Source organism: Plectropomus leopardus, chromosome 6, assembly GCF_008729295.1.
Source record: "Plectropomus leopardus isolate mb chromosome 6, YSFRI_Pleo_2.0, whole genome shotgun sequence".
Classification (NCBI taxonomy): Eukaryota; Metazoa; Chordata; class Actinopteri; order Perciformes; family Serranidae; genus Plectropomus; species Plectropomus leopardus.
In genome coordinates, this window is record NC_056468.1 from 23,872,521 (window position 1) to 23,898,728 (window position 26,208).

The 26,208-nt window shown below is 40.0% G+C and overlaps 1 protein-coding gene across 1 annotated transcript; it reads left to right on the forward strand.

The window, feature by feature from the left end:
- Positions 1-23,774, forward strand: plcxd3 (phosphatidylinositol-specific phospholipase C, X domain containing 3). Its single transcript, XM_042488302.1, has 6 exons — positions 1-190; positions 14,665-14,921; positions 15,171-15,344; positions 18,658-18,833; positions 20,140-20,241; positions 21,223-23,774. The coding sequence occupies exons 1-6, from the start codon at positions 88-90 to the stop codon at positions 21,377-21,379; spliced, it is 969 nt and encodes a 322-aa protein (XP_042344236.1). The 5' UTR covers positions 1-87; the 3' UTR covers positions 21,380-23,774.
- Positions 23,775-26,208: the final 2,434 nt, after the last annotated feature.

Here is a 26,208-nt window from a genome sequence, read left to right on the forward strand (position 1 = left end):
TGGAGAGACAGAAAAAAGGGAGAGCGCGCACTCCAGGTTGGCGCAGGCACTGGTCCGGGAGAACGGAGCATTGTGCACGGCGGCAGCATGGCTTCGTCTCACGGGAGAAGCGACATGCGGTTTGCAGACTGGATGGCAAGTTTACCGCAGAGCATGCACACTATTCCGCTCACCAACCTGGCTATTCCCGGTAGGTGTTTCTTTGATGTTCAAATGTGCGGTATGTCCATCTCTTTCTGTCCGTGCGCGCATTGTATGCAGCAGTATAGGTGAGAAATAAATAGCCTACGAGTTTAAGCATTTAGAATAATTTCCAGCTTTGCAAACTTTGATGTTTTACTCTGTGCCCTGTGTAACTCCTGCAACCAAAAATATGGCTTTAGTTTAATTGTAACTAACCTCGTTAGAAAAAAGAGTAAGACCTGTTGCGCAACGTGAGAAGCTGAAGTGTTCAAAATACATGGCACATGGCAGATATAAAGAAACCCGGAAGAAAAGAAGAAAAGCCACTAAAGATTCAGAATAGACAGATGAACCATGCTGCTATGTTTAGTGTTGGACTTCTGGCGTTTGTGCTGGGGTGGTGGCCACAGAGGAGAAGAGACAGAGAGTAGGATGGGTTCTGTCTGTGCACTCAGATGATCGCAGCGCTTCCCCTAGAAAATCAGCAGTTGGACCTGTAGCCAGTCAGTGCGCAGGTCTCCTCAAACTCCATTCAAATTGGGAATGCTAGTTGTAAAGCCTACCTCTGATCTGACTGATGGCATGGCTTATTAGCAGCGGGTTAATTCCATATCTGCTGTCTAGTGATTATCACAACTCCACACAAAGCGTTTTCATTCTTCATTTTCTTGCAGCTGAAATCCTTAATGCTTCCTCCTCTCTTTTCCCTCTCTTTTCCCTCTCTTTCTTTAGGTTGAATTATAGGTAGGGCTGGCATGTGCAGTGTGGTTTTTCAGAGGCTCATTTGAACTAAGCATCCAATGAGGCGTGGCATACTATCAGGACTGACCACTGCCCTTAAGGATGCCAGGACACATGCAAACCATCATATTTAATCAAATATCGATTGGAAGACAGAAGCAGCATTACCTCATGCTTGTAATATTGCTGAATCATGTGAGGTGCTGTGATACACCACACTTCATCCATGCCAAGGCAGCATGGGAGCATGCTCTGTCCCATTTAATTAGGTATCATTACTTCTTATTGGCCCTGCGGCCAACAGCTCAGCTGCTCTCTGTCTATCCTCCATTTGGGTACAGATTGTGTAAACATCCTCAGATCCCTTGCTCTTTCTTGTATTTGTGTTAACACATTTGGCAAATGGTTTGTCAAGAAAAACATCAGGAGAGTTTATTTAGCAACAGTGATTTGTTCATACTTGAGTATATGTCTGATTTCTTTTAAAAGTCTGTTTTTTTTATATCACATCCCTTCTACTCATCTTAGAACTCAGCATTACAAGCCTTTGTTCAAGCAGGAATAAACTAGGACAGACAAGAAACAAATGAGACCACTGTTTTATTATGACATACTGTTGCCTGTTATTCAGTGATGCTATTTATTTTCCAGGAAAATAAAAAGAAAGTTCACCAGTCAGTAGCACCAATGATCCAGGCCAAAGTGTTTTGGCAATGTGGAGTAAAGCACTCCACATTGGGGGTGATGTGAAGGCATGGTGCTCTGCTGTTGCCAAAAAGCTAAACAGTCCCAGCTGTGTCTGTACTGCCAGCGTTTCACAGCTGTACTCATTAGTATACATAATCTTCTGTATGATTGGCAATTCATTTATTTTAAGGTTGTGTGGTGACAGAGAAGACTTAATTAGTATCTGAGTTTTATGATGTTTTAATGGCACCTACTGTATTTGTCATGTTTCAAGTAATTGGATGTGAGCTAATGCAGCCAAATCATCTGTGAAGGATAGGAAATACTGTATATCTCCATAGCACATTATAGATTCTCAAGGTAGCATATGTGTTTTGACAAAGACAACAGCTGCTATGTGACAGATAATATCTACTTACCATATGTACTCTTGCTGTTACCTTTGACTTAGACCTACCTGGCTGATCTCTGTGGGAGAACAGATTAAAAGCTACTTAATGATAATGTATACTGATCATTGACAAACACTTGTGCTATTAACTGCCTTTGCTTGGCCGATTAACTGGTTAGTCAGTTTAATTGTTAGGTTTATTGTTTGTGTAATCAAGAAAGGCAATTAAAACAAATGCATTTTCACTCACAAAGGTATAGAGGTTAATAGTCCCAAGGATATTGCCTCAGTCCATCATTTGGACTGAGGTGGTGGCAATGAAGGTGAAGTGCCAGATAATTTAAGTATAGGTGCCTTCCTCTATACAATATGTGTGTAAAAGATAAAGATAAGTTCCTCTACATGCAATTAAATATTAAGTCAAGTGAAGATATTTTATGTACTGAACATAGAATAAGAAAATATGGCCGAAGTGTTTTACTGAGAAGTTACATAGTAGATATTCTAAATGAAAATAAATGGAAAAAAATATCAAAGCATAGTGCACAGTAAAATTTCATACCTTTACACACCACGTCCCCACCCCGACCACAAGTACACTGCTTGATTTCAGCTTCCCAGAATAACAAATACAGAATGGAACCCATAAAATGTTAAGAAAAGTAATATTCTCACACTTATTTTTCTTATTTAACAGAGAAATACAACTGTATACCTTTTGAATTCAACTTTCTCGTGGTCATGTAAGAATGATTAGGCTTCATTGCTTTGTTAACTCATCATAAAACACACCTAATTCAAACAAAATAAAATAACATGACATTAAAAAAACAAAAACAAAATAAAACTCACCCAAACCATCTTGGTTACTCTTGCTGGTAATCAAGTCCATACGTCCACTGTTCCAACATCGTCAGTTCCAGTTTAGTCGAAATAAATCCTTGATTCACCAAGTCAGATGTAAAAGCATACCAGTATTTCCCACAGTCCTTCTCTGCTGTTGTTAGCAGCCTGTAACTTCTCCTTCCACCACCAGGTGTTGTGGTGTCTTTTAGTTCAGCTGCCTGTTTCACTAGCAGAGGCCAGAGACTGAGCTCTGGTGGTGCATGCTGTGCACTACATACAATGAGTTTAATATAAAGAGGAGCACCTCTGTTTATGACTGTTGCAAAACATATGTTCTGAATGTATGAATTCCTGGTTTACCGTAATAACATGATACCGCCCAAGCCTAGTACACAGATATGTTCACACTTCAAAGCATGAGCACAATAGGCTTCATTGTGAGGGGTAAACTGTTACTCACTCACCAATGTAGAAATGCTTACTCACTCTTGGATATTTATTGTGAGTTTAGATCACATTGATTTAAAAAAAGGATCTAAGGGTTCTAGAAGTAGAGGTATACACTGGTTGCAGTGCTGTAAAAACATAATCTTAAAATCAATTATTTGTTTAATGGGAAGCCAATACGGAAGGGTCAGCACAGGGAAGGGATTGTCTCTTTTCTTGAGGAGCCTTGCTGTTGTATGTTGAACAAGCTGCAGACGAGACAAGGCCGACTGACTGACTCCCACAGAAAGAGTTACAGTAATCAATAGGTGAAAAGATAAATATCTGCAGGTCTCTAAATGAGAGAAGCTGTTTTAATTTCTCAATATTTCTGACTTTGAGGTGGAAAATTTACCACCTATGACACAGCTGGAGACTGAACAAGAGGGTCAGCAGGTTTCTAGGAGCTACACATCAGTCAAACCAGGAAAATAATTTTACAATTTCTACAAATAGATCCCACTGGAAGCTCATTTTATGAGAATAAAATGTGCCCTAAAATAGGACCTTGTGGTACACCACAGTGAGACAGGTGCAGAGTAAAATGTTATAAATTAATCAATCCTATCCATAACTCATTAATCTTATAGGTAAGAGTGTGAGTGACAACAACACGGTTAGCCATTTAAAAATCTGAGCTAATTGACTTGGTTTCTTTCAAAAACATGGGAAGAAGGCAATGAGCGGCAAAAGAAGAAATGATCCCTAAATTAGAAAGGAATTGGTAAAAAGTACAAGAAAACTTGCTGAAAAAATTAAGTTTGAAAGGGTTAAACAATATTTGCATTCAAAACCCCACCTAGTTAAATTATCAAAAGTAAATGAAGTTGCTATGCAGTAAAATGCCCCCTGTACCTTCTGTAATTTTAATCGACTTGACAAAATCAGCCATTCTTTTCTCTTGGATTGTCTCAGAGAGCTCTGACTGAATTAAAATAGCAGTATTGTAATTGTTGTGAAACTTGACTGTATTTTTTCCAGAGAAAGGAGAAGAGCTGTAAAAAGACAGCTTTTACCTAGCATGGGAACAAGACTAATCTGCAAGCTCATGTTTAATTTGCTCTGGCAGATTTGTCTAGTCCCCATCCCATTCAAATAGATTTCCAACTGACCCGGCACGCTTCAGTCTTATCACAACCCATTATCTGTTATGGGGCGGGTTTCATACAATGACTGACAACTTGTGGAGCCTTTGCTTTTAACGCAAAATACTTAATGATGATGTTTTTGGCTCGCACACCTTTGTGCTGGGGACACAACGATCTTAGTAAAGAGAAGCACCATTGAGGCTTATAGAAAGCAGCCAAGAAGGCTGCAGCTGATGAACTTTATGTTGAAGTACTATTTTTAAATTCTGATTGCAAAAACAGCAACATCCGTTCATAGACGCATTGATGCTGCACCATCACAGCTTGCTATTGCATGCTGTAGTAGTCTGTTACGACTGATGCTCAGCACTATGTCACGTTTCATCGCTCCAATCAGTTGCATTCAGATGTACTCTGATCTACGGCTGCTGATAAATGAACTGAGAGGTTCCAGATTGATTTGTATTTGTGACTAAGTCTGCCGATGCCAGGCTAACTTCCAGCAGAACCAAAGATAAAAGGAACATTTTTAAACAAAAGATGATTCAGTACAGTCAGATTTTTGTTGTTGGCTTTTTTTTTGGGGGATCAGATGGCAGCATTGAACATAACTATTGACCAGTGAGCTGTGTATTTAAAGTTATGAGAGTTAGGGAGTTGTTTATTATTCTGTGACTTGTGACATAGCACAACTGTCAAAATGTGGTTGTATCACTTATTATCTAAGAATAAATAATATTTCGATGAGAATAATCCCAACGGTCCTCTGCAGATCAGAACCATGGTGTTTGTGAGATACAGTAAGAACATGGTTGCTATAAGACAATGCTTAGATCTCTGTGTTTGGTCCCACATGCCATTTTGGCCTCAGACTGTGCCAACCTGTTGAGTCTACAAGTCAGGTGACTGGCGCCAGTTCTATCCAATGGCTAATTGGGAAAAGGGTAGCAGATTAAAGACAGGGGTCATTAAAGGTAGAGAAGGCGGAAGAGAGGCAGGGAGTAGTCATCATTTTCCTTTCCCCAAACTGATCAGTGGGGGACATGATGGGCTGTTTTTCTGTGGCTATTGTTAGATCTGCTGGGTGAGTGCTGCAGTCTGCCAAGCTGCACGTTTGTCTGACTGAGGTGGTCAGCTAAGGTGTGCTGCCAGAGATACTGTGAATCTGTTTCCTGGTGGTTCTCTCACAATAAAACAAGCTTTACTGGAGGGGAGGAAATGGCTATCAGAGTTTTGCTGCCATAATAATTAAACTGGATTTTCAGTATTTTTGGTATGGGTATAGATGTATGAATCGCAGTATGCAATGACTGGCATGAGCATGTGTATGTGTCCTATAGGTATTCACTATAACTAAATATAAATTTAGATGGCTAAAGTTGTGTATTACAAGGTACAAGGTAGATTTATTTGGTAGATTTACTTGTCATTTTTCTTAAACATGGCTTAAGAAAAAATTAAATTAAAGTTGACCCTAAATCCTGCTACATCTTTTTGGCATCAAAGGAGGAGTGGAGAAGTCTCAGAGCCTGGGGAAGGAAGCTGCTCTGTAGTCCGGTGCTTCGGCAGCGGATACTTCGGTATCTTTTTTCCATATGGCAGCAGGGTGAACAGACTGTGGCTGGGGTGGCTGCTGTCTTTCGGTATCCTTTGGGCTCTGTGCAGATACCTCACTTCACTAAGGTCACTGATGTTCTGTATATGGGAACCAGTGATGTTCTGAGCAGTTTTAATCACCCGCTGTAGAGCCTTCCTGTCCTGGGCCGTGCGTGAACCATCTGCATACTTAACAATGGAGTTCTCTTGATGTCTGGAAGTGCAGTCGTGGGTGTACAATGAGAACAGGAAGGGGCTGAGCACACAGCCCTGAGGGGCTCCAGTGTTGTGCACTAATGTAGAGGAGGTGTGACTGCCAATCCAAACTCTCTGGGGTCTGCATGTGAGGAAGGCCAGTATCCAGTTGTAGAGCGTTGTACTGAAGCCCAGAGTATTAAGTTTTCCAATCAGCTTCATGGGAGAGATTGTGTTGAATGCTGAGCTGAAGTCAACAAACAGCATCCTGATGTAGCTGTTCTTATTCTCCAGGTGAGTGAGGACTGAGTGAAGAGCAGTAGATATGGCATCCTCTGTGGATCTGCTGGTTCTGAAAGCATACTGGTGAGGGTCCAGGCTGGCAGGGATGTTGTCTTTGATGTGCTGGAGAACCAGTTTCTCAAAGCACTTCATCAGGATGGGGGTAAGAGCCACAGGGCGGTAGTTATTAAGACTAGACACAGCAGACTTTTTAGATACAGGAACGATGATGGCTGTCTTGAAGCAGGAGGGAACAGTCTCTTGTGAGAGTTAGATGTTAAAAATGTCAATTACAACATTAACTAGCTGACCAGCACAAGTTTTTGGTACGTGTCCAGGAATGTTGCCTGGGCCTGCGGACTTGTTTATATTCACTCTCAGCAGGAGTTTTCTCGCATTATTTATAATAATAATAACTAAGCTCTGGCTATTCTTTAACAGATCAAAATTTTACATTTAGTTTCTGAATAAGTGGGATCCAATAATGTTTTCTCTCCAGCTTTTTTACAGCTGTCTTTATCTATTTTTGACCATAAGGGGGGAGATAAACTACAACGCAGGAGTATATAAGGGCACAGTCGCACGTGTGCCAATGCAGGGTAGTGACTATCACCCTGAGGCAATACTCATGCTTAATGAAAGGAGTGCTGGATATGACAGATACAGAAAGCTAGCTTGCTTATAAATACAATGTAATTTACTGTTATGGATAGTTTTTGCTTTTTGTATGTTTCATGCCTGTCTCCAGATTCACTGCCAGCGAGGCAGCATCTTTCATGTTTGGGCATTTTTTAAATGTTTTTATTTGAATATTATTTTACGGGGGCATTTTTCCTTTACTGACAGGACAGTTTTAGATAGACAGGAAAGGTGAAAGAGAAAAGGAGGAATGACACTCAGAAAAAGGCCACAGGCCGGGCTTAAACCCAGGCCGATGCAGAGGCCTCAGCCATATGGGGCACACACACTACCTGGTTAGCTAGAGGTGGCCCTGTTTTGGCATTTTTTCATGGCTAATATTATAAATTATTGGCTGATTAAATGCAGCAATAATCACTGTCTCCTCCACACATACTGTACCTCTTTGCTATTGGTTGCATCAGAGTTCACCAAAGATGAACAATATGAAGATGTGAATTTGCTTTGTCACCAGAAGCAACTGTTTTATTCACCCCTCTGTTCGCGTTTGATGAAGGTGAACGGGAGGAAAATATTTTCCAGTGTTTATATCACTCACCTGTGTCTGCACAATGGTTGATAATAAAATTAGTTTGAAAAGGGGACAAATTTAATTTTAGTCTTATTTTAGTTGTGTATTTTGATGAAAAAAATTGTCGTGGCAACATTTTTTGAGGATATTACCAACATATAAGCAGAACTTTCTTTGTGACTTTTTTTTTTAACAAATTACTTTTAATGTATCAGCAAGAAACAGTAAAGAATTAAAAATAAGACGGATTGGAGATATCTATGTAAAATACGTTAGTTTTATATGACGGAAAATTCCATTTTGGCCGACTTCATTCAAAGCAGGCAAAATACTGGATGGGATATACAACTACCTCACAGATACTAAAATGACCACATAGAACCAATATGTCAGATTTGCAGGGCTCAAGGGAGCTATGCTTAACCTCTCCAAGGCTGACGGCAGCAGCTTAAGGCTTTACCAGAGGTAAGAAATGAATAGCATACCTTTGGCCAGGGGAAAGGGTGAAGGCGATTGTATTAAGTTGAGATGGCCTTGCAGGCAATAAAAACAAATCCATCGCCGAAGAGGCATCTTCAGTCTTGCTGGCTCCCTCGGGGCAGCGAAAAGGCCGGCCCTGGACTTTTAGCTGTAAATCTGTCCATCAGTCCCCTGACTAGACCATTCTGCTGCCACTTAAGCCCCTGAACAAGGAGGATAAATGGTATCAGATGCCAGGATAAACACTGGTAGTGCCACGAGATGCATGAAGGGCAGGAAATCAGCCAGCTTAAAAGCCACTGAAAAACAGATGATGTAAAATTGAAAACAAACAAATGAGAAGAAAATAGTTTTGTTTCTGTGGAGAGAAAGACAAAGGGAGAGTGAGAGAATATTTGTCCCCAGGAAATGAAGCAAAGAGAGGGGCTTGGTACAGCTATTTACTGTAATGGATATGCCCCCATGAGTCACAACCCAACCTTAGTTTGACCGAAGTCATCATGTTTGACGAGTAGCCACTGACAGCAAAGTCTGATAAAAAATCATCTCAACTTTTCAATTTTGCAAGATGCTTGAGTAAATATTTTGTCAAAAGATCTAAACAGACAAAAATGATTAGGTATGGATTCTCCACAGGCTGCTTTGCCTCACCACTGGCTGTTAATTGAGTTTTCCAGCATGAGGACATTTATCTTGATTTGAAAAGTCAAATAATTCAGCCTCATCGGAAATGTATGTGCTTTGTGTGCACTGCTGCTCGGAGCAGGATGGGAGAGAGTAGCAAGGCAGCAGACAAAGTGAGAACGAAGCAAATTGAAAAGGAGGAAGAAGCAACACTTGAATTACTATGAAATCATATAGATAGATCCATGCAGGGAGGGTCAGAGGAGATAGGATTGGGAGTCAGGAGATCAATCTTTTAGTATCATTTCGCTCATCTCCTCCCTGTTATTTTGCATTTCCTTGTCTTTTTCTCGGCTCTTCATCCTAAAATAGAGTCTATGGTTCCTCATGAAGAAGGGCATAAACCACCAGTGGTCCCTTCTGAATGGACTGGTCTCATTCAGTCAGAATGACTCAGTTAACACAGATCAATTCATTGACGTAACAGTCATCACCCACTGCCGCCATCATTCTCGTCATCATCATCATCAAAGTGTTATTGTGTAACTATTGTGTTATCATTATCTCAGCTTGTTTCAGCCTTTATCTGTTTCTCTTATCTCTGGGTCTTGTCTGTCTCTCTTTCCCCTTTCCTCACAACTTCTTTGCCCCAGTGATGTGATTTTGTCGCCTGCACAAGGGAAGAGTATTATTTCAAAGCTGACATCCTGTTTGTAATTCAAGGAGTTTGATATTTTTCAGTGCATTTTTGTGTTTGTCCATGCACACATCTTCGCGTCTACCAAAGCTAAAGCTATTGGATGGCACGAGGGTAGACAGTTTAGGTATTGTTTATAAAATCATTCCAAATAATGGGTATGGCCCTTCACAGGTCTAGTGTGTAGGGTTTATTAGCAGAAATGGAATATAAGATAATATAATATTTTCTTCAGTGTATAATAACCTAAAATTGAGAATAGTTTTGTTTTTTTACCTTGGAATGAGCCATATATATCTACATAGGGAGTGGGTCCTTGTCCACTGACATTGCCATGTTGTACCACTATGTTTCTACAGTAACCTATTACAGACAAACAAACACTGGGTCTAGATAGGGTCATTTGCATTTGCCATTCATGCATTTTGTAACCTTAGTTAGCTGCCCCTTCAAGACAAGTGAACAGGATAATGTGAAACTGCTTATTTAGTGTTTTTAGCGGTGTAAATCAGCTGGTTAGTTTGTTTTGGTTAGAAAAAGACGTCTTCAGATAATTCAACTTGTGGTAAAAATCACTTGCACATTAAACACTGAAGGAATCGGGACTTCATGCTCAGCACGTGGGAGAAATTTCACCTGGTTGCAATCTGCAGTTTTCACCACTAGATGCCACAAAATCCCACGCACTGTTCCTTAAAATCACTGCAGGTCTTTACCATCAAATAAGTTGTTTTTTGATAGAGAGGGAAAGGTTTGTTCACTGTGGTTGAGGCCACGAGAGAAATTTGGATTTACTTTAGTAAGCTCTGGGGAAGCAGTGATTACTGCTCTATCTAATTTCTGGCAGTTAAACATAGAAAGAGGATAAAAAAGTTGGTTGACGTCATATACCGTCTAACACGTATGGTGTTAACGTCTGTAGATAAGAATAAAAGGGAAATGACTTTAGTCTAAAGCTCAATGTTGAGTTTATTTCTGATGTTTTTCTTGAGGATGAAAACCTGTTGTCTGTACAGCATTTCAAAAATGTTTCCTCACATTTTCAAATGAATGTGTTGCTCTTGAGACATTGCACAGCATTAGAGCAAATCATTTCCTAACATCAACAATAATTAATCATGTTCAGAGCTCAGATAGCAGTGTGTGATTGTGTTGGAATGCAGTTTCCACCTCTCTGCACAGCTTTCTCTGCAGTTTCTTACATATTTTCTACACACCTGGCAAAATGTCTGGTCCTTCAGTCTCTGTTGTTCCTCTGTGCAGTTTGGCAGGCTTAATGCACATACTCTTTGCCATACATATTCCATGTGATACTAGTTAGTAATGCATAAATAAGCTTTAATATTTTGCCCTGGGTGTTCAGCTTTCATAAAGACCTGTTAAGAAGTTGGTTGAATGATCCTAGGAGAGTGATGGATTTAATTTAAATGAGCTGCACTTCTTTCCCTTACATATCATGATGATAAACATCTCAGGGACGTCCTAATGAATTGCGCAAGTAGGTCCTTAGCTATTTAAGCTAATATTTTGATAAGCACATAATTGTTTAAGCATTTCTAGTTTCATCTCCTCAAGTGTGAAAAATGCTTTTCATTGTTTTATGTGGTATTGAATTTAATATCTGTGGATTTTGAGCTGCTGATTGGATTAGAAAAGCAAATTGAACACATTATTGTTGGCTTTAAAGTTTCAGTGTGTAAGATCTAGGCGGATTTAATGACATCTAGTGGTGAGGATTGCGCTTTGCAACCAACTAAAACTGCCCCTAGTTAGAATTCCTTCAGCTTACTTCGTTCAGGAGGTTTTTATTGGGAACCAAATTACTTGCAAGGGCAACCATGAAAAACACTGAATAAAGAGTTTAAAATCAGCGTTTCTCTGACGTTGTCTGGTACATTAGAGATGCGCCGCTTGCTTACAACATGCCACTGTTTACTCACCCATTTTCTCAGATAACTTAATGTGTGCTCACATTATTTCTGATGGAGACATTTAGGAGGTTGAGACAATGAGCTAAGTTGTCCGGGGAGGTCTCCAAAACCTGTTAAAACACTGAATAAAGCAGTTTCATGTAACATATCAGTGTTTTTCTGATACTGCTCATTGCAGATGGGCTTCTTACTACAGAGGCCGACGTGAATGCCCTTATATAGAGCCAATGTTTGGTTTGTCTGTTCTGGGTTACTGTAAAAACATAATGGTGCAGCATGCCTGACGCCATTAAAAAGGACCTGTTCTGTTTGTAGACATAAATGGCTTTTTCTAAGGTAACAAAAATAAAGGGTTCTTATTTTCAGGTGTTTATACACAAAAGAAAATATATAAATTATAATATATTCCATTCTGCCAATATATCCCTCTAACTCCTTCACACTGGACCTTTAAGAAATTGTGAATGGGTATTTTTCACAACTTTTGGACGTCTGTGATGAATGAACAGGTAAAATAATTGATAGATAAGGGGATAATGTTGCACAACCTTCAGAGTCACAGAGAAATCTTTCTCTGCATCAAGCAGCAGAGCCAGCTGTTGCAACTGGTTAAGGTCATACGCTGTTACACTGTAACCCTGGTGCTACAATGCAGCCTGTAGAGATATTGTTTGACGCCGAGCCCCAGAATTCAGCTGTCTACCCTGCTTATGGTCATTCTCTGGGCCAGCTGCGAAGACCTGGCGCTGGAGTCTAGCTGAAGGTCACTTCAGACTTTGTGTCTGTCCATACTGCGTATGTGCGTGTGTGTGTCAGTGGAGGATTGGAGGGTGTGTGTTTGTTTGAGTGAGTGTACATGATGAAGAGACAAAAAGCAGATGAGAAATTGATTGCAGTGATGAGGGCAGGAGGAAGGTCCCAGAATTATTGTTGTCCTAATTGGCATAACATGTATGTAAACAGACAGAAAGCTTTTCTCTCAATCAGGCATGGAAGGACACACGACCTTCAGCCCTAACTAGCAGAATTCCCCATGGATTGTTTGCAAGGAAATGCATAAGTGACACCTTGCAAAGCATCAATACACGGACAGACTTTGGCAGTCTTTCCAATGTTATTTTTACTCGCACTAATGGGATGGGATTTTGTGTTTTACTCCTGATCTAGCTCCTAGAATAACAGTTAAATTACCCACATTATAAAACTGGAGTGAGCTTTTGTTTAAAGGGTTAGTTCAACCAAATGATATGAAAAAATAACACTTTCTCACTTTTAATCGATTCCGATTGTTTCTTTTTTATCTGCTGAGGTTTGGAGGTATTTTATCCCTGACTTTTCTGCTCCCCCTCCAGAACAATGGCAGTGAAAGGAAATGTGTTTGCGAGGCTCAAGGCACTGAAAAATGACATTTGAAAAATTTAACAGCATCTGTCTTTTCAGTTTCACAGTATAATCCAAAGAGCAGCTTTCATCAGCACTACCTCCTGCTGAAGAGAAGACATTTATGAATATTTTGATATTTCAGTGAGATGATAAGTACCATAGTTAGAGGCAGATATTTGATGGTAGGTCAGCTCGTCAATAGCACATATATCTCAAAGCAAGCAGCAGTTTAGTGACCTTGTCTGGTAGGTGTCTATTCCATTCTGCTTAAAAGTGACTTTGTCCTTCGTATATTCAGACGAGGGTGGAATAGCTGAAATATGATGAGTCAAAGCCAGAAGTTTTATTTTCTTTCTTTGGCTCTGCACGATATTATCTGATATACTGAAAGCACCTTAAAAACTTTCTGATTGCACTGATGATGAGAGGGTCTTACTTTCGCCTGGGGACAAAGATGATCCAAAAGAAACCGCAAAATGTTATTAGAAGATCACCACCAAGAGTCGAATCACTCATGCTCTGTTAAGATTCATGAAACATGAGTATGGTTGAATATAAAAGTTGTGTTATGAATAAGATGAAACAGAATGAAGGATCCTGTTATCTACAAGAAAATGCAATACACATTTACAAGTGTTGACGACCTGTGAAAGGTAGAAAAAGTGCCTTTTTTAAGTGTTCAGAAAATCAACCAGGGCCTGAATATTGCAAATTGAGCCACTGAGGACTTGGCAGATTTTGAAGGACTACTTACATACCCGCAGCACGTTTAACCAAAAATTAAAGTCTCCACTTAGGGCTGCACCTAATAATTTGAAGCTTCATTCATAACATTGACGTTAGAATTCTACATCAACATTTGAATGCTGCACAGCTTTTTTTCCCCTCTTCTTTGTCGGTTCATTCTGTTCAAACATGGTATTTCTTTACAGTTGCAAATAAAGATTAGGCAGCACTCATATTATTAGTATTATATTATGTAAAATAGTATAATTATAGATTCTAGTGGGGACTGCATAAGATTTTTTTCCATTTCAAATGACTCCAGAATATGTTAAAGTCCAAAACTCCACATGTATTCAATAAAATATAAATGTAATCATTTCCAAAATTCCCAAAGAAATATTCTGCTTAAATCCATATTTGTTGGATTGAGCCATTGAGCCTTTCAAAAACAACATTTTTCTGAGGTCAAACTGTTTGCTCACTTTTTCTGCACACAAAGAGAGGCACACACCTATATTGATGGACAGTCAAGCAGCTAAATAGATCGATCTGCTAATGGAGACCAGGAGATGAGATTGAAAGCTTTGGTAACCACAATGTAGTTGGATCTTGTGTTCTTAAAACTACTTTTTTAAAGGTCAAGAATGAATGTTTTAGCTCAAACTGAAATTACTTATTTAAGATATTGAGCCAACATGTTGTCGGGTCGATTATACCAAAAATTCCAGGGAACAAGTAACTGGAGGTGTATCATGTACAAATAGGCAGAAACCACCAATAGACAATAGCAATTTAGGATTCATCATAAAATATATATAATACTGAAAGCTATATAAGAAAAACATCAAATAATAAGAAAAGTGTTGTTGTTTTCTGGGAGCTCTGTTCTGCCTGAGATGGACAATGGATGAAAAATATTATATTTGAGCACAACTTTTCAGGTTGCCGGTATGAAAGCATTCGTGGTTGTAAGTTATGAACTCGCAGTTAGTGTTGTTGCCATGGCACTGAGCTGTTTTCAGGCACTGACCCTACTCTCACAGCTGTGTCCCACTGCAGAGAGAAAACCTACAGCAGTCAATACCTACATGCAGACTCATGTTTTGTGTCTCCTCCAGGTTCCCATGATTCCTTCAGTTTCTACATTGACGAGGCGTCTCCAGTGGGCCCTGAGCAGCCGGAGACGGTGCAGAACTTTGTTTCTGTTTTTGGCACAGTGGCCAAAAAGTTAATGAGGAAGTGGTTAGCTACACAGACTATGAACTTCACCAGCCAACTGGAGGCTGGGATCCGCTTCTTTGATCTGCGCATCTCCACTAAACCCCGTGACCCCGACAACGAGCTGTTCTTCGCCCACGGGCTCTTCAGTGCCACGGTCAGCATGGAGTTTTGGTGATTTTTTCATGTGAAATGTTAAATTTTGCAGTGCGTGTGGTTGCTAAGTGATGTTTGTACATATCTCTGTTTGTGGTAGCATATTTAGGTTAGAGTGCAGTTTGAGAGTTCAATCATGCAAGGACCCTCGGAGGTTTTAAGAACATTAGAATTATTTCTGTGCCAATATTTCATATCACTAGATCATTAAATATATTATAAATATGTGTGTTCATATTTGTGCTTTTAGGTCAGAGAAGGTCTAGAGCAGATCAGCAGTTTCCTGTCAGCTCATGCCAGAGAGGTCGTGTTCCTGGATTTCAACCACTTCTACGGTGTGCAGAACCTGCACCATGAAAAGCTGGTGGCCATGTTAAAAGAGGTGTTTGGAGACAAACTCTGCCCAGTCGTCTTTGCTCAGGAGGTACTGTCAAATTCAGATACACTCAACAACTCACAGTTACCACTTTTTCATCAGTATGTAATGTGTTCTATTCCAGTTCACACACTCAATTTTCAATTTTAAGAAAAAAGAGTTGCTTTGGTATGCAAAAAGTTGGTTCCCAGCTGGAGCTAAAGAATTAGCCTTTTTTTTTTACCTCCAAAAGTCTAAACAGGGACCACATAAATGGATGTGTCATATTGTACAGGTTGGAAAGAAAGGATGGAGAAGGCAACAGTGAGGAAGTAAAGTTGTCTGAAAAAATGTGCAGTGGTCTCACTAATAGTTGGTCCAAGCTTGTTATTTAGATATAAAACAATTATTGGTAATGACAGAACAAAAGCAGGTAATCAGTGGGAATGACATGCAGTAAAAGGTTGAAGCCTTTGTGTATGGACGCCTGCTCTGCCAGGTGAGCTCAAGCAGCTTTGTGTCATCACAATGCGAGTAGTGTCTGTAAATGCACTACGGTAAACTTCCCTCCATCTCGCCAGCACTCAGATCTCCCAGTTTAAATCTGAGTATTTTCACTGGCTCTAGGGCTGTTGCTTGAAATACAGTTTGGACTTTCATATTAGCACACAAAGAGAATAAAAGCAGTTGTGTGTGTGTCTGTGTGTGTATGTGAGAGAGAGAGAGGGAGAGACGGAGAGACACCTCTTTCTCTCTCTCGCTTTTAAATGCAGACCAAACTTGAGTCAAACTGTAAAACTAGGCCGTGCTGATCAAATATAAACCAAGATTCTGTAGGGCTGACCCAAATGCTTTGAATCTTCAGAGCTTTAATTGTTACCATGGTAATCAATGTCCAAATCAGTATTTGAATGCCTCATTTACTATAGCCTACTATTACCCCCAATTATTAACCCTGAGTTATTCTCAGACAAGGACATTTAAATGTAGTGATTGGCCTAGTTTTGTGACTGACAGTTTGACCACCCATGACAGGCTTAAAGATAGTTTAAAAATGTACAAAAATGACCCCAAAAAATTGAATTCCTAAATATGCCAAACGAAACTTGTATGTCACAAATCTACAATGAGCTTGGCAGTTCACCTGGACATTGTAACAGCTTTTTTTCCAGCTATTATGGCTAATGTGTGACCTGAATGCTAACAAAGTGGCTAACTGTCATGTTATTCTAGTTGCAAAAACTGAAGTTTCCAAAAAAATATCCTCCCCCTTTTCTTGTTTATTGGTCCAGTGCAGCACAGTACATTCTGGTAGCTGAAGTTTCCCTACCTCTTGCAAAGTAAATGCATCAGCCCACTGTTTTCTCTGGTTGTGTAGCACCAGTTTTTCTATTGCACAGTGTGTGTGTGTGTGTGTGTGTGTGTGTGTGTGTGTGTGTGTGTGTGTGTGTGTGTGTGTGTGTGTGTGTGTGTGTGTGTGTTCAAAAGGATTTTGAAAATGATTTTATTCTCAGCCCTGCACAACAGGTATGTCTGTGTTTTGATTTCTCCAGGTGCAGAATGACGGTTATCACCTGCCAAACCAATGCTATTTTTTTTTTTTTTTTTGCATATAGAATTTAAGTAGGAAATTCCTCCTGTGCTCAGATTTCTCTCTTTGCTGCCTTTTCTGTCTCAATTTTTTGCGTTCACTTTCCACTACTTGGTCCACACCCACCCCTCTCTCTGTCCCCCCACCCTGTGGTGAGGATGTATGTGAAGAACCCTGGAAGAAGGAATACCAATCAATACCTGAGATCATAGTTTCCTGTCAGGTGCTACTGCTGAGTGAGGATGAAGTGTAGAGAAGAGGAAAAGGCCAATAGTGACCAGTGGATTCTGGAAAAATAATGAACGTCTCCTGGGGCCTCTAGGGTGGTGTTTGGAGTAGACAAATGACTGGTGTTCTGTCCTCCACATGTATTGTCTTCACTCCTTGCTCCCCTTTCCTCCATCAGTACATCTACTCTTCCCTTGTCACCTCTTTACCTCACAATAGCTCTCTTATACCCACTGAAATGACTGCTCCACTTCTTTTCAGCGTTTGTTCTTTTTTTCAAGGATTATGTACAAGTGGAGCTCATTATAACAAAATAAATCACCTCATGAGGGAGAATCAAAAACAATAGACATACAATATTCAGTATGAGACTGCAATGCAAATGCTTATTTTTCAGCTATAACCACCTCCCTGTACTCCATTCCTTTCTTTATTCAGCTGACGGGGTATTGATATTACCATTGATGTTACCAGCTAACTTGATTCAGCTACAGTCTTCTACTAAACATTCAGCAGAGAATACAAATGTAAATTGCTCATGTGTTTACTATATGCTAGTGGTTCCCAACTGGTGGGTTGTGGTCCAAAAGTGCGTCATTCTGAATGGACTGCACGTGACTCACGAACATGTCAAGTTTGTAACAACACACTTTATTTTGAAGTACAGACCTACAGACTTTTTTTTCAGTACAAGTACTTTTATTGCCCTGTTCGTGCTATTACTTGGCCTATTAACATGCTGCACCTTTCCAGTGTTTTTATTTCACTGGTCTTTTAGTAATAATTTGCACTTTTTTGTTGTGGTGCCATATATTAACTAAATTTTAAGTAAATGCACATTATTAATGCAATATGTTTTATTTTAGCCCATGTGTTCATTTTGTGAAATAAAATGGCAGTTGTTGTCATTTCTATTATGTGTGGACCGTGATCTTATTGCTAAGGAGAAATCTTGAGCCCATGGCTGGACCAGTTGGGAACCGCTGCTCTTCACCGTAGAAGAACTCAGGGCATTGTTTTACCCTTTAGTAAAAAAGTTGACTGTTTTCCTTTTTAAATGAGTTGAAACAAATTGAACTGAACAAAAGTGCTTTACTAAGCACGTGATTTCTGGCAGGTAGTCTTCATTCTTTGTAATTCTGTATAATGTTTTCAATGTGTGTTTTGCCTCTTGAATAGCCTGTAATAGTGTTCCAATTCTCTTTAGTTATTTTCCCAATAAGCAATAAACTATGATGAGACGTAAAACGTCGGTTGTCTTGAGAAATAACGTACCCGACAATTTCTATGGTCAGTCAGAACGGAGTGTGGAACAAAGCTGCTTAATAATCAGAGTGATGCATCACATCACACAATTATATCCACTTATTTCTATTTGCTTCCATTCAAATAAACAAAAACCATACTAAATAAACTGCCAGATACAGCTCAACTACTCGCTTGAAATGTTTTCTGTCACTCTGCAGCACAGAAGGGGCTCTGTTTTGTTTACTAATCAACACCCCTCACATTTTTTTCTTCTGTCACCTCTCAGCATCTCTTTCCTTATGTTTCCATCCCCAGGTGACTCTGCAGTATCTGTGGGAGAAGGAGTACCAGGTGCTCGTCTTCTACCACCATCCCATGGCCCTAGAGGTGCCCTTCCTGTGGCCAGGCCAGATGATGCCCTCTCCATGGGCCAACACCACCGATCCAGAGAAGCTGGTGCAATTTCTTCAGGCGTCTGTCACTGATCGCAGGTGAGCCCCTACCTTTATTCCACTATGGGCAAGTTAAATGAGACAAAATGTCTGTACTTTTCCAACAATGATGAGTCATTTTGATGTATTGTAATATAATGCTCATACTTTGTTTTCTGCACATAATGACTAATAATTTCATTTGTTGTGGATAGTTTAAAATATCCAGCTAAGAGAATTGGAACTGGGGTCAAATGCACAGGTTTTTACAATATCTAAGATATGTGACACTCTCACCAACAGCTAACTTGAAAACAAGACCAGGTCAATTTCGACAATATGGTTGGACTTAGTATGTGCTGAATTGTGGCTGTGAAAGCCTCCAGTGGCTGTATTTGAGGACTGCTGGTGCCTTGTGGCAGGATGTGAATGGTGACTGGTTGCACTTATTTATTTAAAAAAAGAGATAAACAAGCTCTGTTTTATGCTGTTTTATTCACTTTGGCACCTTGTGTGTACTAAAAGAACAAAACCAATCGCCAGTGTGAATCACTTTATTATTATTGTGAATAAAAGACAGGTATGGGGGCCACTCGGCACCCTACCAGGGGCCAGTGATAGGGGAGATATCTAAGCACTCGCTAGATGGAGGGAAGTTCATATATATATTGTTCATATAGTCCTCTTTTTCAGTAAAGTCTCACTCTCTTTATCCAAGCAAAAGTCAGCACGACTTTTCTGTGTGATACAGAGTCGAATAGAAATCAAAGAGTAAAAATGAAAAGATTAAAAATGAAAGGAGTAAAAAGTTAAAAATCAGGAGATTGAAAAATGTGGCCAACACTCAAAAATTAGTCAAAACACAGCAAGAAGCAAGGTGGAAAGACCCCAACATGCTTGCAGCTTCATTTCTGCTTGTCTTTTATTCACTGAGAGAGGGACTAGCCTACTTGTGTATTTGAAAATTAGTACAACTGTTGCAAAGATCCCCTTCACACCCCCTTCTTACATTTCCTGCAGAAATCACCCAGCTTTCAGACACAGACTTAAGGCTGCAGAGGGCTCACAATGCCTATAATAAAAAATAATAAGTCCAATACCTAAGGATAAATATAAAAAGGATGATTTGGGGAGTATAAGTATATCACTATGAGTGCAACATCAGTGATTATGGAGGAGTACCTAACCAGACATGAATACATGAGTATCCTTTAAAGTAATATATTTAAAAGTAAAGCAAAGTTCATTCATATGTGTAACACCTTGCTGCAGCCGATGTGCTTTACATAAGCACACACACACATAAACACACACATATATAACAAAAGAAAAACTAAACTGTAAATGCCTGGTGTGTGTCCTGCAGGAGGAAGGGGACCTTCTTTGTGTCCCAGGTGGTTCTGACACCCAAAGCCAGCACGGTGATGAAGGGCGTGGCTAGTGGACTGAGAGAGACAATCACAGAAAGGTTTGTACAACTGTTGTGCTTTGTGTTTGTGTTAACGCGCGTTTGTCTTTTACAGAGAGACAGAAACAAAAACTATAAATGTTTTATGTTCAGTATAACGGTCAGATTGGATGAGAAGCTGGGTTAGAACCACAGGTGGCTCACAGTATGATTCAGCGTATACACACTGTGGAGCCAAACTTATAGCAACACCTCAGGCACCAGAGGCCACAGAAATGACACGATTTACCCACAACAACTCACAAAATACTTCATGTGCATGTCCACGCACAAACACACATAGACAGTCATATGTGAGTCATCAAATCATTTTATAACTAAATCCAGAGGCATGTTGCTTTCGACAGGTATCCCCAGGCATTTGACACTGACCTCATTCAAGTTTTTTTTTTTGAACAGCTGCCATAAACCTGAGGCGATGCTTCTCATCTCTCTCCCCCTCTTTCTATATCTCCCCTTCCCAGTTCTGGTTCAGGATTTTTTTTAGTCCTTATTTACCCCCAGGTTTGTCTGTATATAATTCCCTCTTAATGTCACCAGTTTGTTAAAAGCCGCAGCAGCAAAACCATCAATTTTCCTGGCATGAATTATTCATTTGATAACTCCACTATCAGCCACTCTCGCCAGGCATTTGGTTACTTTGATGTAGACATCATTCAAAAATCTGCCTGTTCGTTCTGCCAGTGTAGGACTCGACAAAACACGAAAGCAGAGCGTGAGGAGGAGACGGCTTGTAGAATTTTGCCGTGGTGCACGGCTCACATGAACATGTCCAGTGAGCGTTCAGAGAGTCATCTGCACAGCTGGCTTGCAGCCATCCCATGCTGCGTCACAGACATCTTTTATCACAGCGTGTCCCTTTCTGTGTTAAACCAGCCAACCATGAATCACCCCCTCTCTTTCCTTCTCTTGATCTTTTGTGACTTTATTCCCTCCTCGCCCTCTTTCGTCTGACACGTATGTTTTTTTGTGTTTTCCCAGGGCCTTACCGGGCATGATGCAGTGGATCAGATCGCAGAGACCCGGGGAGAGCGGCATCAACATTATCACAGCTGACTTTGTGGAGCTCGGAGAATTCATCAGTGCCGTCATCACCCTCAACTATCACCTGGATGACGATGAGGATGACGCCACCTGAGAGGCCGCAGGGGGCATCAGGGAGCACAGTCACCGCCACCACCACCGCTAGGGGCTTGGTCTGTGTTCTCACTCTTTTCTCTTTGGCATTTATTTCAGGAGGGGAGCTGCACTGCTCCTTTCACTTTATTTAGGGCTATAGTGAATTGAGAGCTCAAATGGCAAAAAGGGTGTTGAGGTGAGAGAAGTTGGGAGAAACAACACTGGTGTTTGGTAGGAGCACAAAGAAAATTAGGTTTTGTTTTGTTTCCTTTTATGGGGATCAAAATAATTTTTTTGAAGTGTTTGTTTTACTTACTTCCTGTGCTGTAAAAAGTAACTGCTTTTTCCACTGATCAAACACATCGTTTTCAGGCTTCGTGGGGGGTACATTCCTCACAGCATATCAACTTTCTGCTTTTGGTACATCATTTTTGGTTTTCTAGTGAAAGTTTTTTTCAGAGGTTCTTTTAGTTAAAATAAGTCTGTGTAACTTAAACCACTCAAATTGTAGGCTGGTGTAAGTAGCTTGCCGTTGTTCGTCCAAATCTGTCCAAGAGTTTTTAATACAATATGCACCTCCAGTCAGATCTCTGCGGGTGTTTCTGCAAAGCACCTCGGGTAGAATGTGTTTAATAAATGTTATTACAATGTGTTTACTCAATAAAAATGAACCGTTCTTCATATGTTTCCTCAGCTGCAATCTCTCAAACAACTTTTTCCCAGTAATAGCTTCTTCTGAAGTCAGCTTGTAGCCTAGACATTGATCAGACACCTTTGTACATTGGTAAGCCATTAATTCATGCAAGAGTGCTGCAGAACAAATGCACCAATCTTGCTGTTTATCTTTGGTGCATCTAAACGAGAAAATTTCAACAAAGTCAGATTGTTTAAAATTTCCAGAGAAACATCAGCAATCGCTGCAAGGTACAAAAAGTAATAAATTCTTTAAGAAAGCTAGAAATGCAATCAATGTCTACCAGACATTTTTAAATGGTTAGAGTCCAACGTGACAATTTTATTGGATTTTGTGGTGGGTGCTGAGTCGTGATAGCCAAGTATAAACATACAGTACATCTGGGTATGAGAGTTTATCCGCTGTCTGTGTGTGTGCCTCTACTTACTGCTGTAGTGCAGTATATATGAGTCATCACGAGATGTATCACAGTGGTGTGTCTTTCATAATAACAGGTGATGAAGTTGCTTAACACTTACTCAGAGAGCAGTTTTAAATCAAGTCAGAAAAGGCTAAACATCATAATTAAGGAGTCAGGAGGTCTTAATGTAACAGCTTTGACACTTGGAAAATATTATAAGTGTTTAGTTTAATATCTAGCTGTAACTCTTTGGTGTCTACCTTACTAGGTGTTACATGTTCCTGAATGTTACTGAATCCCCGGATTTCTGCTGTATTATTTAGTGCACTTTTATTTATGTTTGATCATTCTAAACCCTGCAGTATTTCATTTAAGATGGGAAAGTACTATGAAATGCCACTGGACAGATAATGGGATTATTTTTATTGCAAGGTTTTACACATTATGCATGAAAACAATCGCATACAAGTCAAACATCCACACACCTTCTGATCAGTCTGGCACTTCCTGCTGAGAATGTATTCTGTAAGGACATTGTTGTCTAGTTTGGTAATGTACAATCAAACAGGAAACACAACTCTTTGGATTTGTGAATGTATGTGTCTTGTGAGTAACTGTGCCATTTCTAAACGAAACAAAACAAAACAAAAAAAGTCTCATGTGATTGAGTGACTGAGTATCGGTTAGAAAGTCATTTTTGTATTGTATGCTTCAATGTGGAACTGAGTTTTAGAGTTCAAACAGTGCTTCTTTCACTTCAGTGTGGTTCCATGTTCAAATGTTTTATATCGTGGAAAGGTTGTACATACTGTAATTGCAAATAGCATACTGCCGATGAATTGTAAATTATTTAAACTATTGCAAACTCATTGATAATAATTTCTTAAGTGAGGTTCCATAACGCTTCTTCTTTTCATATTTTCAGTTCTGTGCATGAAACTGCCAGTTCTACATTTTGATGTTTACCCACATTAGGTTTGTGCATCTCGTCAGTTATTTCTTAAAATTGTTCTCAAGAGCATGGGTGCATCTCAGCTCCAGAAGTTTTTACCCTTTAAGACACATCTCCAAATTTATTTTTTAAATGTTGCACTGCTACTGCCCCATACAGATGATAAATGAAGCCACACAAATGAGCAAACTTGAAGAGGGTTGCAAATTGTGTTGTAAGGACATTTGTGTCTTCCCTGGTCCAAACTGTTGTCATTGCCTTTATGTTCTGGTGTGAAAAGAGTCCTGCTGTTGTAAAACTCCAAAACTTTCGTTCAAAAGTGACTCTGTTCTAAGTGGAAACGGCAAATCAAATCAAATAAAGCTTCTATGCCTAATGAGTGACTAAGTGAAGCTTTTTTTTTCATTACCAGTTTCTGGCTTGTTGAGTGATGATTGGTTGGTCAGTCGCTCGATTGAAACACATCATTAACGCCATTATAATAAAACTGTAATTTAATTCAATCAGCAAATGGCAGTGCTCTAAATCTAAAGTAGATTTGCAGCTTTTAAGCTAACATTCCAGTGTTTCACTCCCTGTCTGTGCAGAGGAGCGTCCTAAAATCATCCAGTTTCCAGGGTGATGAGGATGGAGGTGGGTGGGCAGCGGCACCCAGGGTGACCTTGCTGAGACTGTGTTTTGTAATTCAGCATCTGCCATTCTGCAGCCAGGTGTTGCTCACGAAGAGGGGTACAGAGATAACTCAGATGCAGTGTGTGTGTGTGTGTGCATCGTACTGCAGATTTGAGGTCTTGACTTGTAAAGAAATCTGTATTTTGCTGAGTTATTCTGACCGCCTGTTTTGTAACGCATAGAGTAAGCATGAAGCTGCAACAAATCACTGAATCGAATGTTCAGGTTCTCATATTAATGCTGTTTTAAACTTAATGCAGGGTTAAAGGTCCAGTGTGGGTTTGGGGGATATATTAGCAAAAATGGAATGTAATATAATAATAATGCCTTTGTTGCCTTATAATCACCTGAAAATGAGAATTGTTACATTTTTGTTACCTTAGAATGAGCTGTTCATATCCACATAGGGAGCAGGTCCTTGTCCATGGCGATAGTCATGCTGCACTGCCATGTTTCTGCAGTAGCCCAGAGTGGACAAACCAAACTCTTGACAGTGTTTTTGTTTTTGTGTTTTTGCATCAGCCACCATAATTAGCAGCTCCTCAGTGAAGAGAGTGTTGGAAAAAACAGCTTTGTCAGGGTGAAAGAGCTTTATTTAGTGTTTTTGCTGGTTTAAATCACTAGGTGTATTTGATTTGGAGAGGAAACCTTTTGCATTTGTAACGTGAAACTGCTTTATTCAGTGTTTTTACCAGTTTAAATCCTAATGTACAAAGGGTGCGTACGCACATAAACGTGGCATACGCCCTTTTCCACGCTCACGTTCAGATGTATCAACAGTGAAATGACAGTGGAAATGTGCGAGGTCCACGCCAGCTTTATGGCTGGGGTACTAATGCTTTTCTAATGTTTCTAAACATTATATGTTCATTACATTATATAACATTTCTAAATTTCTAATGCTTTTGATCCATTGGCGACGCTTAGAGGTGATGCGGAGAAACTTTTAATGTCAAAACAATTTCTCCTCTGAGTGATGTGCACATCACAGACACACTGATGAACTTTTAACACATCCACCTGTCAGCAATTAGATGAGTGGATATAAAAGCATGCGCAAAATGGTGCGGAAATAATGTTAACAACAATGGCAGCTTTAGCATTATTAGAAGATATTGCAAATGGCGCAGTGCAAAGAGAATGCATAGAGACCGAGAGGATTTCATGGGCACACGATGATGACTGGCTCATCAGCCGCTTGAGGTTTCTGAGGACAGTCCTCCTGGAACTTTGCGCGGAGCTGCAGACGGTATTGGAGCGCGATATGGCGAGGAGCCACGTGCTGCCTGTGCCCATACAGGTGTTGACCACACTGGGCTTCCTAGCGACAGGGGCATTCCAGAGGAAGCTGGCCGACCAATGGGGACTGTGCCAGTCGACCGTGCCAGCTGTGTAGGATGGAATTATTCGCATTTCAGCCAAGTATTTCAAATTCCCAAACAATGCAGTTGAACAGGCCAACATTAAAGCGCAATTTGCAGCGAGAGCTGGTTTTCCTAATGTAATCAGAGCTATTGACTGCACACATTGCTATAAAAGCACCATCTCAGGGTGAATATTTATGTTAACAGGAAGAATTTTCATGCGATCAATGTGCAGACCATATGTGATGCGCAAATGCAAGTAACAAACATTGTGGCAAGGTGGCCTGGATCAACACATGACTCATTCATTTTAAGCATGGTTGGGAACAGGCTACAAACTGGCATGGTGCACAATGGGTGGCTTCTTGGTGAGTAAATAAATTATTTGTTTAATTGTCCTAATTGTAATCTCCCTGACGTGCATTGGGCATGTGCACCCCTCAATATCAAACTGTCTCCACAGCATAATTACTTGTCAGTGGTTCATGTTATTGACTTGCTGTGCTTTGCTGGTTAAACTACAGATTACGAGCTTTACAGCAAGCCCCTGTTTGTCTCTGTGTGTAAAGTAATTATGTCAATAAACATGTGCTTAAAGTTTGAAATGACTTGATCAGCCAGATCATAGTGTGTGATCCATGTAAGTGGTGTGTAAAATTAACAAATCGAAACTGTAAATCCATTTTGCATATAAAATGTACTTTGAGGAGCGTCTCCAACTCACATTCTGAAAAACTCCTCTTCTTCCCAGTTTTACTCATGGTTT